This window comes from Pituophis catenifer, unplaced genomic scaffold, assembly GCF_029215685.1.
Source record: "Pituophis catenifer annectens isolate HBS135680 unplaced genomic scaffold, rPitCat1.0.hap2 SCAF_2, whole genome shotgun sequence".
In the NCBI taxonomy this organism is placed as follows: domain Eukaryota; kingdom Metazoa; phylum Chordata; class Lepidosauria; order Squamata; family Colubridae; genus Pituophis; species Pituophis catenifer.
This window is the reverse complement of record NW_027256882.1, coordinates 154597791-154617731: the sequence shown is the minus strand read 5'-3', so window position 1 is coordinate 154617731 and position 19941 is coordinate 154597791. Positions and strand designations below refer to the sequence as shown.

Here is a 19941-nt window from a genome sequence, read left to right as displayed (position 1 = left end):
TGAATCATTTATAAAGTTGCTAGAAGGAAATATAGAAAATTTACCTTGCAGAATAAATGGACAGCAGTTATTGATCACACTTTTTCATATTTCAGATACAAAGCTAAAATTATGTGTTTGAGAAGATTCATGCCTAAAAAAATTCAGTTTTACATCTTCATGATTTTTTCCAAAGAAATATTCTAGTTTAGAGTATAAAAAATACAATAGAGTATTCAAATAATTTCAAAATACTTTATTTGAAAATATTCTTAATTATCTAGTATCTTTTAAAAAACATAATTTATCCTTCAAAGTGAGAAATATATAGGGTAGATTTATTTGAAATTCTCTAATCATGTATATGATTGCTATTATTTATTTAAGAACTGACTTCATTTTCATATTTTGGTGTGTTTGGAAAGATTATCATTAAACTTACAGATCATTATTTGAATGTAAATATGATGCAAGGCAGAATTACATTGTATGGACATTTTTAAAAAGCAAATGTTGATAATGATACTGTTCCCAAGAATCAAAAACATTTAAAGAGCAATACAAATACTGCATAAAATTGAAGGAAGCTGCCATTTTACAGAATATGGAAGACTGTCCACCACACAATTAAAAAGATGAAGAGGCAATGAAGTTCCACGGTTACAATTTTACTCTCTAAATACTTGTTTATCCAACTTATATAATTAATTGTCCTAACATAAACTCCTGGATATCTTGGGCGACCACAACCATAACCAAAGCTGGTAATTCCTATCAAATAAAACTTTGTAGTGGTTGGAAGGTAGCATGTCAGAGGACCACCGCTGTCTCCCTGGAACAGGAAAAGCACATAATGTTTTAATATATTTATTTATTTATTTTTAGGAAGCAACAGATTATCAATTGTCAAAAGTAGATACTGTTTTCTAGGAAAAATAAAACTGGAAAACCTGAACAATCTTATTCTAGTTTGGTAATACACAAAGTAGGCCAATTAGATATAATTTCTTTGAAAATCAGCTACTTGCTTATAGGCTTGACCAAAAATCAAACTATATATCTAAGAGTACATAATCTATTATCCAGTTTTACCTATCATAAAAAAGCGTTTTATATGTAGCTAATGAGGACAAATTACTTTACCCTTTATTTTCAAATTGTCTATTTTGGAGACAGGTAAATTGCCCAAATACACAAAATAAAAACGGAAACAAAATAAATTCTAATTTTCCTATAAAGCTTGCTAGTATTCTGTAAAAGCAGCAATTATTCAGGAATAAACTAAGTTAAACCGTAACTTGTTTCACATACTGCAAAGTTGGATTTTTTTGTTTGATCTTGAAAAAGCAAGTTATATCCTGGCAGGTAAGCAAGTTATGTTAAAGTATTAAGTCAATTTCATTTTAAGTCAGGTTCATTTTTCAATAATTGATAATGATGAAAAAAATGAAATTGTAACAATATAGTAGAAAATTTAGGATTTTTCAGGAGTTCTGAATAGCATTTTGACTTTACTAATCTTTCTGGATAGCCGTCTTCTTATATTAATTCACTTTTAATTCATCCACCCGATGACTCACATGGACACATCCAAGTATTTTCTTAGCATAATATAAAAATGGCTTCTCACTGCCTTCATTTTTTTTGCAAATCAGTTGGCTGAACTAATTGTCTTTTACATTTTTCCTGACTGGAGGATTATTCTCATTCTTCAATTCTGTACTGTAAAAACAGTGTAAGTGGAAGAAAAATAACCATGATTGTAATATAATTCCTGAATTATTAAAAAAAAAAAAGGCTTTGTCTTTACATGTCTTTCCTGAATACTGCATCTCCAGAAAAACATTGATGTGGTTTTATGTCTCAGAATTCCCACCTAGAGAATTCCCATTTTTACATGAGTGTAGCATAGTACTCCATTAATCCTGCTGGGAATACAAGTTAATGGTAGACCTACCCATGCTGATAAGGTAGAAAAGAGAGTAGGAAAATAAAGAGCAAGTTTCGGTGGGTGTGAAAGTTAAAATAGGATTCTGAAAATATGTGGGTAGCTATCCCATTTAAAGACAAACTTTTAATATCTACCCCAGAGCAAGGCAACAGCAAACTATTCCTGTATTTTTATTCAGTTAACACAATGTAGGAGATAGATTAGCACATATTTGAAAGTGAATGCTTTATTAATTGCCAATACAGACATTGCAGACTCCCAGGATAAATTAGTGAACTGAAGGTAGATCTGCAAAAGCCAAACCAGTGAGGAACCAATGAGTAGACTGGATTCCTGGAACCTCTCTGAATAAGGAAAAGATAGGGTATTGCCTATATGTGCTCGTAAAATCCTAAAATGTACTAAAACTTTCTATTAAGAATTTTAAACAAAAATAAAATGAACACAAACTTAGAACAAACAACAAAGAAAAAGCCAGAAGTACAAAAAGAGAAATAGAAGTAACTTCCATTTTTTACAGCAAATATAAATAAAAATACAAAATTATTCTATTCTATTCTATTCTTCTTTTTATCTTTTTTTTCTAGCCATCAGATCCATGTCGCAAGTTCATTTTTCCAATCAGCAATAAATATATTGTTTTTTATCTAATTGAAGAAGTCGATTCAGCCATTTCTGCAAATCCGATTCCTCGAAAATGAATAATTCCAAATCTTTACTTTTGTGCACATTGCTACAGTTATCATATATAAAATTAAATTCTGTGACTTATTTCCTACTGTTTTGTCCATCAATTTCCAAAGAAAATACTTCTGTTTGAATTGTATTTAATCTTGTAAGATCTTCTGAATTTGTGTTTTTACTTGTATCCAAAATGTCTAGCTTTTTAAAAAGTCCATTAAAGATGATAAAATGTCACTTCATGTGGTTCCCGTTTCCAACATAAATTTATACATTCTAGACAGTAAATGTTTATTATATTCTAGACAGTGTCTCTGATGATCTATACATCTTTTTACAGAAATTGACTGTTTTTTCTCACAAATTTCCTTCACAATTTGTTCAAACCAGACTACCAGATAATTCAGTTTAATCACAGATTGCTTATTGCAGATCCCTCCCTATAGATTGTTAGAACAAAAAGGGCATTCACAGACTTCCTAGCTATTATAATAATGGGATTTATAGCAATAGCAATAGCACTTAAGAGTTATATACTGTTCTATAGTTCTTTACAGCACCCTTGGGGGGGGGGGTGTCAGGATATTGCCCCCAAAACCTGGATCCTCATTTTACCAACCTCAGAAGGACAGAAGACTGAGTCAACCTTGAGCTGTCAGTATCAAACTCCTGGCAGTGGGCAGAATTAGTCTGCCATATTGCATTTTAAGTACTGTGCCATCACAGATCATACATTATCTTAAATTGGTTTTGGTTCCAAGAGCTATACTTGCTTTCTAGTATTTTCTGGGATTATTAATATTATTTGTCCAAAATTTTCTGAGTGAGCTGACAGAGTTTATTGTTCTGGAAAGGCAGTTAAGGGCGGTGGATATTTTGTTTTGTTTAGTTTTACTTGTCAAACTTGTCAAATCAAGTACCACATATTTTCTTACAAGTGACTTTGAGAAGGACCTTCCAATTTAGGAAAAAGTACAGCTGGTGTACAAGAAGAATTTGTGCAGATATCCCTAATCATGGTTACACTTGCTTTTTGAACAAGAGCCTCAAACTCCAGAAACATCCTCAAGCTCTGCCAATCAGCACTAAGATATTTTAACCTTCTTCTAACCTTCTTTCCCTTCATTCTAATCTCTTTGGCTTTAGTAACCTTAGATGTTAAAGTCCTTGAATATTCCAGACAACAATCCAATAGCCATATCACATGACAGGTAACTGTCTTGTTGCTCTGATGGACTACAGGGGAGGCAATATGGCTGGAAAAATCATGACTAGCATCTAGGCAGCAACAGGACTCAGGCTGATACTCAACTCAAATGAACAGGTAGGTTTCAGAAGGAGGAGAGAAAATGAGTCCAGATGGATATCAGAAGGATAATGAGAGCAGTATAATGAGAGAAGTCTAAGCAGGAGATTAACTTTGTACATTGACTACATAAAAGTTAATGACTATTGATTAAACTAGCATGGGGACCCTACTAAGAGAAATTCAGTCCCAGAACATCTAATTATTTTTTCTGAGGAAATTTTGCAGTGATAAGAAGCTACTGTAAGAAACAAATTTAGAGAAATGAGTAATTCAGAATTGAGTAAGTGAGGCAAGGACACGTTTGTTCCCATATCTGTTGGATATATCAAATGAATATATTTTAAGAATGAAGGCTGAAACACTAAAAATATCCAATATGAAGATGATACCATCATTTTGATACCATCGTCCATGGTATCATGCTGCACCGGTTGGAAGAGTTGGGGATGGGGGGCACCGTGTTACGGTGGTTCTCCTCCTTTCTCTCCGACCGGTAGCAGTTTGTGTTGACAGGGGGGCAGAGGTCGACCTCGAGGCCTCTCATCTGGAGTGCCGCAAGGGTCGGTCCTCTCACCCCTTCTGTTCAACATTTATGTGAAGCCGCTGGGCGAGATCATCCGTGGCTTTGGGGTGAGATACCACCAGTACGCTGATGACACCCAGCTGTACATCTCCACCCAAGGCCACCCCAGTGATGCCCTTGAAGTGATGGCCCAGTGCCTGGAGGCTGTACGGATCTGGATGGGGAGAAACAAGCTCAAGCTCAACCCTTCCAAGACTGAGTGGCTGTGGTTCCCGGCATCCCGATATAGTCAGCTGACTCCATCGCTGACTATCGGGAGGGAGTCTTTGGCCCCCGCGGAGAGGGCACGCAATCTGGGTGTCCTCCTGCATACGCAGCTGTCCTTGGAAGAACATCTGACGGCTGTTGCCAGGGGGACCTTTTGTCAGGTTCGCCTGATTCGCCAGTTGCGCCCCTTTCTTGATCGGGATTCCGTGCGCACAGTCACTCATGCCCTCGTCACCTCTCGCCTGGACTACTGCAACACTCTCTACATGGGGCTCCCCTTGAGGAGCACCCAGAGGCTCCAACTGGTCCAGAATGCAGCCGCGCGGATAATTATGGGAGCTGCATGGCGCTCCCGCATAACACCACTCCTGCGCGAGCTGCACTGGCTCCCAGTGGTCTTCCGGGTGCGCTTCAAGGTGTTGGTTATCACTTTTAAAGCGCTCCATGGCATAGGACCTAGTTATCTTCGAGACCGCCTTCTGCCACTGACGACCTCCCATCGACCCGTGCGCTCCCACAGAGAGGGCCTAGGTCTAGGTCAGGGGTCCCCAACCTTTTGGACCTCAGGGACCACCAAGTTCATAATTTTAAATCCTGCAGACAACTAATACAAATCCAGTGTGCTGCTTGCTGAAGTGATGGGATAGGGTCCTTCAGGCACTCTCCCTCCTCTCTCCCTCTTTCACTCTCATTTTCTCTCTCTCTTTCTCTCTCTCTCCCCATTTCTCTCTCCCACTCATTCTCTCTGATTCCTTGTCTCTTTCTCTCTTTCATTCTCTCTTTCATTCTGTCTCTCTCATTCTGTCTTTCTTTAATTCTGTCTCTTTCATTCTGTCTTTCTTTCATTATCTTTCTCACTCTCTTTCTCTTTCATTCTGTCTCATTCTGATTTTCTTTCATTCTGTCTCTGATTCTGTCTTTCTCTCTGATTCTGTCTCTTTCTTTCTCCCCTTTCTCTTTCACTCTCCCCAATCTTTCTCTCATTCTTTCTCTCTCTCTGTCTCTCCCACTCTTTCTCATTCTTTCATTCTCTCTCTCATTCTCTTTCTCTTTCTTTCTCTCTCTCATTCTGATTCTCTCTCTGATTCTCTGATTCTCTTTCTCTCTCATCTCATGGGCCAGCCAGGGTCTTGGGGCTGAGAAGAAGTCAAGCATCTCCCCGAGAGACCGAGGTGCACGGAGCACCAACAAGGGCCGAAAGAAACGGCCGCGAGATCCAGCAAGAGATGAAGCTTCGCTCCCACTCTGGAGCGAATCTCCATCCCCCCTCCCTTTCCCTTGCCAGGCGAGGAGTGACTGGGAAGAGAGGGTGAGGGGTGGGGACAGCCACTGGTGGGTTCAGCCAACAGGAAGCTACAGCAGGGGGAAGAAACACCTTGGGGTTGCCGCCACCTGTTGCTTTGGCCCACCTGCACCGCCACCCCCCTTGTACCATTACCTCATTCCGGCCGGCGAGGCTGCGCTGCAAAGTTACAAATTGCACAAACCTCCCTCTACAGCGGAGATTTACAGTCCCACCATGAGCTGCCTAGCCAGTCCCATATTACAGAGCTCTGGTCACAGGACTGGCCATTGCTCATCCCGGAGCAGCTCCTCCACCCGGGTGCGCCATGGACCACCAAAATTTTCTCGCAGACCACCTGTGGTCCGCGGACCACCTGTTGGTGACCACTGGTCTAGATAGTTGTCAGGACTCATAAAGTGATTTGAAGGTACCAAAATGAATGAATGAATGGTGAGAAGGTGTCCTGAGAACAGAAGTTTAAGAAACACCAATCTATCTAGAGTCTCCAAACTAATCCAAAAGAAACTTTTTGAAATAAGATATGCTATTTAAAACAAACCTTAAGATTCTGTGCTGTTAGTAGACAGATGAAGTCTAAGTAGCACGGATACTACTTTCACGAGACATTGTGATCTACTGATATACCTGATATAAGGTGGAGCTATTCAAATGGATCAATTAATTAAGATATGACTTTGAAATGCATATTTCCAATAATAATTTTTGTGCTTGAAGTGATAACATTTTTCTTTCATTGCTATTCTGAAATGCATCCAGATAATTTTGGTCATAAGTCTCTATTATGGTTGGAGGGGTCCCAACTTAGAAATTTATCTCAGATAGGAAAAGAATGAAAACTGGGAACTTGCTCGGCCACTTTATCGCATAAAGAACTAATGGTTCTGTCCTGGGACTGGAAAACAGAAGGGCAGCTTATTCTGATCCCATTCATCAACAGAAGTAATTTTGGCCCCATCCATTAGCCAAAGGAATAAATATCACACGTTTGTTAAGAGTAGAATAGAATAGAATAGAATAGAATAGAATAGAATAGAATAGAATAGAATAGAATAGAATAGAATAGAATAGAATAGAATAGAATAGAATAGAATAGAACAGAACAGAATTCTTTATTGGCCAAGTGTGATTGGACATACAAGGAATTTGTCTTTGGTGCATATGTTCTCAGTGTACATAAAAAGACAAGATGCAGTCATCAAGAATCATAAGGCACAACACTTGACGATAGTCATAGAGTACAAATAAGCAATCAGGAAGTAAGTATCACAATTATTCAAGGAAGAACTCCAAAAACAAAAGTCTGGTCTTCCTAAGCTATATATAGTATGAACACTAGCATATTCTTTCCACTTTGAATTAATCATCTGCCTCATCTTCCCTTATTTGTATATTTTTTAAATTGCAAGCATGAGGGCAAGATCTGTTTCTCTTCTGAAACTGATCTGAACTCTTTGAGAAAATTTCAGAAAATCTGCTTCAAATCAAGAGTCTAGACCAGGGGTCAGCAACCTGCGGCTCCAGAGCCACATGCAGCTCTTTGGGCCCTCTGCAGTGGCTCCCTGTCAGGTGATCCCACCATTGGCTGCAGCGGTGGGTTCTACTTACCTTTACTACCGGTTTGCAATGGGGCCGCACGCGTGTGCTCGTTTCACTCACACGCACGCTCCTCTGCGCATGCACAGAAGCATTCTGATGTTGGGGTTGATGGGCGGAGCCTCCCACTGGTTTTACCACCAGTTCTATAGAACCGGTGCAAACCGGGGGGCAACCCACCACTGATTGGCTGGCCCTGCCCTTCGCCCTCCCCTCCCAGTCACTCCTCACCTGGCCTGAGAAGGTAAGGGCGATGGCGGGGGATGGAGAAGCGGCCAGGGCAGAGACAGAGAGATACAGAGAGAGAGGGGGAGAGAGAGAGAGAGAGACATAGAGAGAGGGAGAGAGAGGGAGGAAAGGGAGAGAGATATGTCAAAAGGATTTTGTGGTTCCTGGTGTTTTTTAACAACTGATTCTCTGCCCTAATGACCGGCAGGGTAGGCGTGGTTAGGGGGGGCATGTGACTGGTGGAAGTGAGTGACATTGAGTTGGCCACACCCACCCAGGTTTTGTGGCTCCCAGTTGTTTTCTTTTCTGTGGGAAACAGGTCCAAATGGTTCTTTCAGTATTTAAGGTTGCAGACCCCTGGCCTAGACAATAAGGAAATATGCAGTAAGTAAATAACAGGCTATAGATAAATTGTAGTAATATGTAACAAAGATTAATTAAAATATATTGTCCAAACACCTGCACGGCAAGCTTTGCCAACATAATCTAAACTAAAATTATCTTCTTTTTACCTGGCAACTATCAACACCTCCAGCTGGAAAGCCAGCACAGACCATATTCAATGTAATTGTTCCACCATACCAGCTGAGTTTATTACACATTTTCTGTGGAATAATATCTACTTGAGCTTCTTGTAATATTAAGTTGCTTTCACCTGTAAAAAAAATATAACATATCATGACATTGTGAAACAAATCAGTCATTATTTAAGACAACTAAGCCTTTCTGATATATTCTACCAAGCTTACATTACACTTAACGCTCTACAAAGTATACTGCTTGTCAAAGTAATCTTCAAGATTCATTCTAGTATTTTGGGAGTTTTGTCTACTTTTGTTTGGCATCCAACGTAGAACCCAAGATTGAACAGAACAGCAAGTGCTGTTAAGATTTTTGTTCTTTTTATTATTTTATTTCTATTCTCATGAATTATTACATTTTAAAGGCTTTGTTGTCCTTTTGTCATTAGTTTGTAATGGTATAAGATTTATTTTTATGAATTCATTTTTGTGCTCAGTTTTACTTGTCAACATGGCTGAGTTCAATAAGGAAGAAACAGGAATCAGTAAAATCAGGGTCAAATCAGTGCTTTAGACTAGATTTTAAAAATATTTATTTTATTCTTGTTATTATGACATTAAGTATGTTTATTTATTTACTTGTCTCCTGCCTTTTTTTTTTACACAAAAAAATCAAGGCAGTTAACATACCCAACACAGTGCTATATACTAAAAAGTTTCTATATTTTAATTGGGCTTGACAAGTAATTTTAGGATCTGCTTGAAGTTGTAGGCACAGTTGTCTAAAGGTTGGATCAGTAAGATAATTAAGGATTAAATATTAACTAGCTATTCATTATATGCAATGAAGCTTAAATTATAGTAGGATTTATTTCATGTAAAATTCTAATCCTGATGAAGAAAATATCACTTTAATTTTAAGGATTTCTCAAGGTAATTCTTTTTTGATAGATGCAAAAAAAACAAAAAAAACCCCAAGATCTTGAATACTGTAAAGCAGTGGTTCTCGACCTTCCTAATGCCACGACCCTTTAATACAGTTCCTCATGTTGTGGTGACCCCCCAACCATAAAATTATTCCTAAAACCATTGAAAATATGTGTTTTCCGATGGTCTTAGGCGACCCCTGTGAAAGGGTCGTTCGACCCACAAAGGGCTCCCGACCCACAGGTTGAGAACCACTGCTGTAAAGTAATAGCTGTATCCAAATCTTTAACTGTATACTTTTATTCCTTCGAACCAATTGTCCCTTGAAGTTTAAAATTTTTTAAAAATAAAAGTTTAAAAAATACTGCAATCTGCTAAATTAGTGAAACTCCTACTTCCTCTATTTTGGTATTTTTTTTACTAAAACATTTCTGAAATTTCAAAGGAAGTTTTATATGTGTGATGATGATGGTGGTTACATTTTTATCATAAATTAGTTTCAGTGTTATTTGCCCTCTCAAAGTTGAGGACCAAACAGCTTTCGGTATATAGGCCAATAAACTCTAAAAAAGCCAGACAAATTATACCGAGAAAAATGAAGTTGGGTTGAGAGAGTTAACAAAAGTAAAGTAATTATGACGAAGCATGTTTATTTGTTGCAGAACGGATGCCTGATGAATGGGGAGAAGGTATGAAATGAAAAACTAAGGAGAAAGGATGTAATGAAATAAAATGTTTAGAATCATTAATTTAGCTACACCATACTATATTTGCTTCACTGTCATTTTAACAGAAATGCTGCAAATTATAAAGATGACAAAAATGTGCTATTCTTGGTGCTCTTGCTTGAGTAGCGAATCTTACATTTAATCTTTAGCAGGCTAAACACTAGTGAAATCTTTTGATGGTTGTTTTTTAGTTTCAAATGCTGGAAGGTAGAAGTAGCCAGATTCATCAACATTCTAAATAGGCAGTCCTTTTTAGTTTGTAAGATTAAAAAAGCAAATGCTTTGTGGATAATGCATCTGTTCAGGTTGCTCATACCTAATTAGTAAAGTCAGAAGCAGAACTAAATGTAGTCTGGACAGCCAAGTGACTTCATCTAACAGTAAAAAGAGGTGCTACTGATCACTATAGAGCTGAATGGGAAGGGCTATCTTTCAGAGTTCAGCGCCCAGAAAACTTAAGATGTAAGAACCATTTCATATTTTAAGAGTGCAATTAGGGTATCAATTTGGTTTCAATGTAACTGTATGCAACTAACCTCACTGTGTCTAGGTAAAGTCTTCAAGTTGAGTTTGACTCCTGATGTCCACACAATTTTCTTGGCAACAGTACAAAAGTGGTTTCCTACTTCCTTCTTCTTAAGACATCTATTAATTTCCCACTCTAGCCTACAGCACAAGTACTAGTCCATGAAAATCTTTCATTTGGGTATCTTGCTTAGCTTCTGAGCTCAGACAATGTTGTCATTTGCTGAAGCTCTCACCATATTATCTATTCCAAAATCCTGTATGAGAGAGGACACTGAATTAAGTAAGCTGTAATTCGCAGAGCAGTTGAGTAGATGGCAGCACTAGTTAACCTAATGAGAGTCAGTTTGGTATACAGATACTGTAGTTCTAAAGTTACAAAGGGAATTGGGTCCATAATTTCCATCACTAAGCAATCCAGCACGACCACATTGCTTAGAGAGAGCAATCTCTTCAGTTCCTCTTGCAGCTGTTAAGCCAGGACCATGAATTAAGTCAATATGTAATTTTGACTCCTTGTAATTTCCTGCCGGCTTCCAACAACAAGTTAGTGGGGAAGCCAGCAGGAAGTTGCTAGACCCAGACAGGTTGCCAGCAGGCTGCCCGGCAGGTAACTGGCTGCTGCTGGGTGGAAGAGAGAATGAGGGGTGAACAGTTGCAACCCTCTTAAATTCAAGCCAGTAGCCAAGCATCCAGATTGTAATCACATGACTACTGGAGTGCTGGGACAGCCGTAACCTTTAAACCAAGTTGTAACTATCACTTGTTCAGCGCTATTGTAACTTCAACTTCAAACAGTTGCTGAACAAATTAACCAAGGACTTACCTGTAGTAGTTATTGTGCTGGCCTAAAAAATAGGCAATGGCAAACTACTGCTCTACTGCTGCAAAGAAAGTTGCATGATTTTATTTGTAAGTCACAGGAGTTAAAACTGAAATTGAAGGGGGCTTTTTCAGTTCAGGCAGAGGGAATGTCCTCCAAATCCAATCTGCTGTTTATTATAGAGTTCCTCTCTGCCCTTTCCCTGTACTGGTTACCTTGTTCAACATTTGGGAGAAGAGAGGATGAAAAAAGGCGATGGGCAGCAAAAGTTGCTTCTACATGTTTAGCTGCTTGCATATAAATTCAGATTCAAGACCTCTTAGATATAGAAGGCCCAGTGCCAAAATAAAAATAGTCCTTTTGTGCCCTATATTTGTAAAAACCTAATTTCATTATCTGAGATTTTCAGCATTCTCTGAAATATAAATCCAGTCTAGTTTTCTTACAAACATGTGAAATGCCATGAAGTGTATAGTAAGCGCAAAAATATTCTTAACACTTTAAAAGAGAATCAAAAGTATTATGAATACAGTGGAACATGTTTACTTTTATTGTATGTTAGTTTTAACTGATTGCTTTTGTTGCACAGTAATTTTTAATCTGATGTTTGTATATTGTCTTTATACAAATGTCACAGAAATAATAGAAAAGTACCTTTTTCCTTTGTTTTACCCCATCCAGATATGTAACAGGGATACTGTTGATTTTTCAAAAGATTTGTGGCAGGTAAGCAGATCGGGTGAACATAGTCATTGAATCTGATAGATCTGACTAGTATTATCAAGGCAATGTCATTGTCATATGTGTCTGCCATATAATTAGGATGTATATTGATAGCTTTAATCCGACGTTTTATTGTATGAGAGTTGTCTTCATTAAGATTATGCAAGCCAATTACAGCCCTCCAAATGGCTGGGTTCCTAGGACAGAACAAAACTTTTATAGGGATTATTGTTCTTATTATTACATTGCTATTTTATAACTTCCATGACATGGACATTGTTTTTTTTTATTCTATTCAGAGTAAACAATAAATCAGTAAGTACAGATCCTGATTAAAATTGGATTATGTGGCTAAAACAAGGATCACTGCAAAAAATAACAGAAACACTAATAAAAAAAGTATTCTTTCTCTACACATACATATATACTATCACTCCACTCAATTACATATCCTCCTTCCCATAGTAACTACTGCTCAGATGCTTATGGAAAATCTACATATGTCTCTCTGGTGGTAGCATATATTCAGCATTACTTATAGCCAATGAAAGTATTTTCCAATCTAGTCCCTTTTTAAAGTCTCAAAGTAAATAAATCATTCTGACAAACCTTAAAATGTTCTGTATAGTTTCAATTTTATTCAGTTTCTATATCAAAACTAATCAAATCATTAATATGGACATAGACCAGGTTTAATCAGTTTCTGAGTCACAAGTATTTACAAGTAATGCTAGTACCCAAATTAGTGTCCTTTCCAGTATTTTAAATGTTTAATTATAGGCTGACACATTGCAAGGTAAAGAACAAAATGTTATTTTAAGATCAAAGTGTTGTTGAACTCAATTTGGCTGACAAAATGTACTGTTTGAATCATCCCAGAAGAAAGACAAGCTGAGACTGGCACGGAGAATCCTGCAGCAGAAGTAATGGTGATAGGGAAAATGTTTTTGATTGTGAAGGTGGGGATGGAGAATGAGATGTCTCCTTTATTTCTTTTCTGCATTTTGTTATACATTGTTCTGGTGTGCTGGGATATATGGTTTATCTGTAGGTGGAATAGACAAGTATTTTTCCTGTCAGTATTTCTCTGGACATCATGTTTGTCTTCTGTGAAATACCTGTTTCTCTGTATGGCCATATAAATCTAAAAAATAAATAATACACATAAAAGCAACTTTGAGTGTCCTCATGAATCACAAGTTAATCATAAGCTAGCAGTGTGATGCAGTCTGTCAAAAAGCAAATGATACCTTGGAGCAGACTTTAGAACATTGACAGTATTTGCTTCACTCTACTGTTCTAAGAATTTATCTGGAATACTGGAATGCTACTGTTCAAAGGCCAATTGGAGCAAATTCCAAATTGGGAATTTGTTCCAATTTGTCTAAATTGGAGCAAATTCAGAAGAAGGCCACCAATATGGTGAAAGGTCTGGAAACCAAGCCCTATGATGAATGGCTGCAGGATCTAAATATGTTTAACATACAGAAAAATGATTGAGCATTTATTAACTCTACAAGCCATGAGATCAAGCTGCCACATCTGTAAATTTTTCTTTTTTAGAGATCTTCAAACAGAGGCCAGATGGTTATCCAACAAAGATGCTCTAGTGCAGGGTTATCAAACTCAAGGCCCGGATCTGGCCCACGGGGTGCTTAGATCTGGCCTGAGGGCAGGGCCGGATTTAGATGAAAAGAGGCCCTAGGCTATTGCACTTATGAGGCCCTTTCACCTATAGTGAAAGTGTAATTTTAATTTTGCTAACAATTTGAATGTAGGCCCCTCTTGATCTTGAGGCCCTAGGCTGAAGCCTAGTTAGCCTATAGGAAAATCCGGCTCTGCCTGAGGGACTGCCCTGGAAACAGCAAAGGACTGGCCCGTGGTGCCTCTGCCAGCAAAAATGGAGCTCTGTTTTCAGAGGGTTGCAGGAGGCCGTCGCAGCTGAAAAAAAGAGCTCTGGAGCCCATTTTCGCTGGCAAAGTGCTTGGGCCATCACAGCCACCCCCGACACGAATGATGTCAAGCTGGTCACGCCCCCCCCCAAAAGGTCAAACACAACCCTGCTGCTGCCCTCAATGAAATTGAGTTTGACACTCCTGCTCTAGTGGATTTTGAATTCAGCAGGGGCTTGGTTTAGGTGACCCCAAATATCCTTCCAACTCTTAATGCTGAAACTGTGTTATCCATGCACCCTTCAGCTAGCTGAAAAATAATGTATGTATGTAGGCATGGATCCATCCATCAGATTTGGAAAACAATAGCGGGGAAGTGAGTAGAGAAGACAGCATGGCGAGCCTCACAGCCCAGCTTTTTGATAATTTTTGTCATTTATGTTTTATTAATATTTGACTAATTGCCCATATTAACAGTAAAAAGATGTCTTAAGAAAGGTAATCTCTGAAATGGTGAAGAATTAAGTCTTAAATAGATCACTAAGGCAACTCAAATGACATCCCACTCTGGCAGTGAAAAAGAGATGAGGGAGAATGAATAATCCCTGTCAGTGGTCTGAAGGCTGAGTACTGTTCAAGAAGCTTTGAGGATGATTTAACAGGAAATACAATTAAGAAACTTAAATAAGAAATTGGATAAATGAGACATTTGGATTTGAAAGGATTTGCCATGCTTGAACAAATAAACAACTAAAATATTTGTCTTCTTAAATAAGATCCACAAATGGCTAACAAACTATAAGCTGTCATCATGGAAAATGAGTTTAATTATTGGAAAAGTCCAGAAAGTGTTACTAACATTAACTGGATTTGGCTAATATACAGAATTATTAACAGATGATATTTTCTGAGAATTAATAGGAATCAGGGAAAATGCAGAAAGGGCTAATTTAATTGGATATTTAAAACTTAAAATAATAAGCATTGCATTTCATATGCAATGTGTCAATAGAGATTCTTGCTTTAGTTCAATCAACTGCAAAAGCCAAGAGATAATATATTGGTAAAAAAAAAATCAGGTGGAAAAAGAAAATTTAGCAAAAAGCCCATGGACTAAAAAGATAAACTGGAATGGAAATCAAGTGTTGTATTTCAAGATACTAGCTCTGCCATTATTAAAAAGAGGAATAAGATATAAAGGAAGAGACATTGTTTCTAGGCTCTCAAAAATAAACAAAGAACAAATCATCTAATAAACATAAATATGTCATGAAGAATAAAGAACCACCTGTAATGTTTAAAAACTGATACTACTTATGAGAAGATAATACAATGAGATTCTTTAACATTCAGAACTCATAAGATGGCAGCTAATTGTAATATAAATGATGTTTCAATATATTGGGAAATACTAAGAACAGCAAAGTATTATTTAGACATTATTTAGACATAAGATTAGCAGCAAAGGGAGGAGTTGGAACTCAGTGTAGCACTCCCCTAGAGACTTGTTGGCAGGTGTAATTAACTCAGTTCATATGTAGTCTAAACAGATTGGAAGGGTAAGGCTAGTAAGAGTAAATGGAAAAGAAAACTGGAGTGGTCTGTGGAAAAGGTATAGGAGGCACAAAAGGATAGCTAGACAAAAATATTTTCACGAATATAATGACAAATGTATTGGTAGGATAGTTGAGATTTCATGTTAGTAAATTTGTTTTGCAGGAATGGTAAACCACACCACAGTAGAAATATAATACAAGTAGTCCTCAAGTTACGATGACAATTGGAACTGGAATTTCCATTGTAAACTGATGCAATCATAAACTGTAACATCTTGTGACTGCATTGGACAGAAATTCCTACAGTCCCCAGTGCCATTGTTAAGTGAATATCCTGAGACTTTAAGTGAGCACCACCTCACAACTTTCTATTAATTTCCAACGAAGTCAGTGGGGAACCCAGTAGGAAGTTGCAAATTCCAGGCAGTTTGCAAGAAGGCTGGCACGCATGTGACTGCTATAGGATAAGAAGATACAAGAGGGTGGGGAGGCAAAAACAGAGGCCTTAGAGAGGATGTGCAAGCTATTGGGACATATACATATACCTCCTTGAGAAGAGGTGATCACTTAACAACTAAGGTGATGGTCACCAATTTAGATTATTTAAAGAAGAGAATGGACAAATTTAAAAAGAATCAGACTAACAAAGGCTACTAATCTTAGTACATATTTACTATCTCCAACTTGCAATAGTGAAGGAGGAATATTAGTGATTCAGCTTCTCAAAATCATGTTTGGCTATTATGTAATAAAGATGTTTGCTTGATGATGAAATCTGAGCAAGCAGATTTCTTCCTTTCATTGCTGTCCAGCAGAGTTGCCAGAGGAAGTGAAAACCAGACATTTTAAATGAAGAAATTAGATGAGCCATCTAAAACTGTTAAGTTAAATCATGGACTAACAAAGGAGTTAATTGGAGGAAAGAGAAAAATTTAAAAATTGAATATCATAATATATAATCAAGCAGAGATAAGTACTATTAAGGGGAAATAGTGCAAAACAATTTTAAATTTTTTTTCCTCTTATCTTATTCTTGCACACAACTATTTATCATTAAAACAATTAGGTCTGGTCCTGGTAGCTCCGAATATGAGTCTTTTATTAATCTAGGATTGGATATGAAAAAGCTTCAGGGCAAATAATTAAACAAATCAGTTGAAAGCACTAAAATTTGTCCCTAGACTATCTGTGTGATCCTTGACAAATATTCTCCTTTATTAGATCCTTGACAAATAATATGAAGCTACACCTGGTTCAAAATTCAATTCGTATAAGCTAGGAAAGGCATGTTAAATCTCAATTTTTCATACATAATTATATAATATTTGGTCCATACTTCTTTGGTCAGTAGATTTATCACACCTAAATTGAAGAAAAAGTATTAGAATGGAGAGATACATACTCTGATGTTTTAATGCAGTGTGCTGCTGTCAACACTATGATTTTATTAATTAAAGATCCACCACATATATGGACATATCCTAGACCAATTGCATAAACTTGAAGACTAACTTGCCAAGGCCATGCTCCTAGCATAGCATCATGTCCACCTACAATGCGAGTTCCTGCCGCTGTGTTTTTCATAAGAGGCCTTGTTCCACAGACTAGAAATCAAAGAAAAATAGGTAAGTCATGTAAGAAACGGCATTCACGTAGCAACAATATATTTAAAACATTTTTTTTTTTTTGCAAAACCATATAAGAAAGATGAAACAAGAGTGAAAGATTTGTGGAACTGAATCACTCCCATTTAGGTTGTATGACTAGACCATATATTTACTAGTCAATTTTATCTTAGCCTACTTGTACAAAGTCAGCCTCTGTAGTTAATTTATGGTTGAATGTATTGCACATGAAAAAATACATCAGAATTAACAGGATGGAGAAATGTAGCTGAAAACAAACTACATAGCACATAAATATTCAAATTTAGTTCCATCAGGTATAGCAGAGACCTTCAAACTTGGCAGCTTTCCGACTTGTGGACTTCAACTCCCAGAATTCTCCAGCCAGCTATGCTTGTTTGAAGACCTCTGAGGTATAGGATCTTTACCCGTGTTCCAATACATGGGTAAATGAGGCATAACATCTAAATAATGATCCCAAATTGCATTCAATTTAAAGATTCATTATTTTAAGATCACAGAATTGATAACCCTTCAGGCACAATTTGGTATGTAAATTACAACTTTGGCTTCACTGTTCTTTCTTCTGTTACTACCGATAGTCCCTAAACTTTAATTTCTTTATTTCCAAACTTCTGAGTTTCCCATTCCAGTTGCGATGGCGTAATTACAATCATTTCCCCAAGAGCTGGGAACAGGTAAATTATAACTATTTATTTTCGAGTAGATCCTAGCACAAAAATTCAGGGGTACGGGCACTCTGGGCCCTTATATTGAGGACTGGATTTCAATGAAACGTATCGACAATTGTGGAAACGGCAGCATCCACGGCCGGATAACCCTTATTTCCTTGGCTCATTTCAAAAGTAAAGAAGAAGGAGAGGTTCACACAGTCACAACCTAATTGCTGTACCATCGACATCAGTACCAACAACAGATTTACGGGCCGAGAGATAAAGTAACTGGGAAAACAGCTGGGCCCTTATATTCGGGACTGGATCTCAATGAAACGCATCGACAATGGTGGAAACGGCAGCATCCACGCCTAGTAACTCTTGCTCATTTCAAAAGTTAAAGGAGGAGAGGTTTACACGCCCACAACCTAATTGCTGTACCGTCGAGAAAGTTCGTAGGGAAGGGAACCTCCGCACTGTCGGAACGCAACTTTGCGCAGACATCCTCGCGGACTAGTCACCGAGAGCAAAGGCCTGAGACAACCCCCACTTTCGCTCCTATTTATGCAATCGTCGATGGGCCTTTCGAGAGCCGCCACTGTCGCAAAAATGGCAGGAGGGTAGCCCGGGGGAAGCCGCCTTTTCGGGAACGCTGGCAACCTCTCCCGCCGAGTAGACGTTTCCGACAACGGCCTTGGCCCTTGCGCGCCCTCGGCGAAGGATTCCCGCGCGCTCCGGTGACAGTGTCCCCCCCCCCCCCGTCCCTCGATCTATTAGGCTACCCAGTCCTGAGTAGCACGTTGGCAGTCAACGGCCGAGCTCGACGGCCTGCGAGGACAGGGCGAGGGCGAGGCCAAGGCTCACCGTCGGAAAGATTCAGGGGGGGCAGGGCTTTGGGCGCGGCTTCCCTGAACAGCACAAGCAAAGCCCAAAAGGAAAAGGCGACGGGGCAAAAGTTGCGGCTCATCGTCCGTCCAGGGAGCAAAATGGCGGCCGACTTCGCGTGCGTTCTCCCTCAGGCGGGGCCCGCTAAGGGTCAGGCGACAAGCGGCTCGAGAGCCGTGTTTGTCCTAGCGGCGAGCCCCTGGCTAAGGCGCTACCCGGAGGCATGTATGGCCAACGAGAGGGGGAAGTGGGGACTTGCTTTCCAAGCGGTCTCTGAACCCACCCGACTGAAATAACCGCTGGCTGAACCGGGGGCCCTCCTCACCATCATAATGCCCCCCTTTGGCTACTCTCATCCTGACTGGTAGACTCCGCCTGCTTACCTTCCAAAATAATGGGGGATGCAGCCTTAGATCTTCAATGAGGCTGCTCCTGTGAGATATATTATGGTTTATGGTGGGAATGTCGTGAGCAGCTTCCTCATGTAATCTGGAGATATTCCTAGACAGGTATTTCTTGGGTTCTGTGTTTTGTGTTGTGTTGTCTGTATAGTCTTTAACTTCATTTACCTAAGCTGTATAGTTAATCTTCTCAAAGTACTGTATTTCCACGGTACAGGAATGGCATGTAAACCCTGTAAATAAGCAGTTTTATTAGAACTGTTAACAGAAATTTTGAGTAGTTTGGAGAACTGGCAAATACCACTTCTGCCTGGTCCCCAGTGGGATGGGAATGGACATTTTGCAATATCCTTCCCCAGGAATGGGGAGGGAATGGGGATTTTGTAGTATCCTTCCCTTGCCATATCCACAGAACCGGTAGTAAAAAAATTTGAATTTCACCACTGTATTGTACTATGTATTGTAGGAAGTTAGCACCCACCCCTTTCCTGGGAGAGTGAAATATTTTAGGAAATATGAAAAAGGCAGAATATTATATTTCCCTGGATGAGAAATGGAGAAGCATATTTTACAGACAAAGCAGCTTCCACCTTCCTGCCCCCCACCCTTTGTCAATGGGCCATTAAGGCCTGGGCCAGTCTATTCTACATAACAAAGATCTGCCTCCTTCAGGCAGACCCATAATAGGAATTGCCAAAGATCCAACAAAGATAGGATTAGCCCTCTACACAATAGCAGCAGAAACTCACCACATGTGACCTGGGAAGCACATGTGACCATCTGCTAGCTAAGACCCCCACCCCCTGGGAGTCTGACAACCAATC

The 19941-nt window shown here is 38.8% G+C and overlaps 1 protein-coding gene across 1 annotated transcript; it reads right to left on the bottom strand.

Annotated features, from left to right (window-relative positions):
• Positions 1–574: 574 nt before the first annotated feature.
• LOC139310648 (transmembrane protease serine 12-like) lies at positions 575–18798 on the bottom strand. The gene is made up of 5 exons (XM_070934846.1): positions 18696–18798; positions 16935–17136; positions 12016–12281; positions 8350–8492; positions 575–811 (listed from the first exon to the last, which is right to left on the bottom strand). The coding sequence occupies exons 1-5, from the start codon at positions 18796–18798 to the stop codon at positions 575–577; spliced, it is 951 nt and encodes a 316-aa protein (XP_070790947.1).
• Between the last annotated feature and the right edge of the window lie 1143 nt (positions 18799–19941).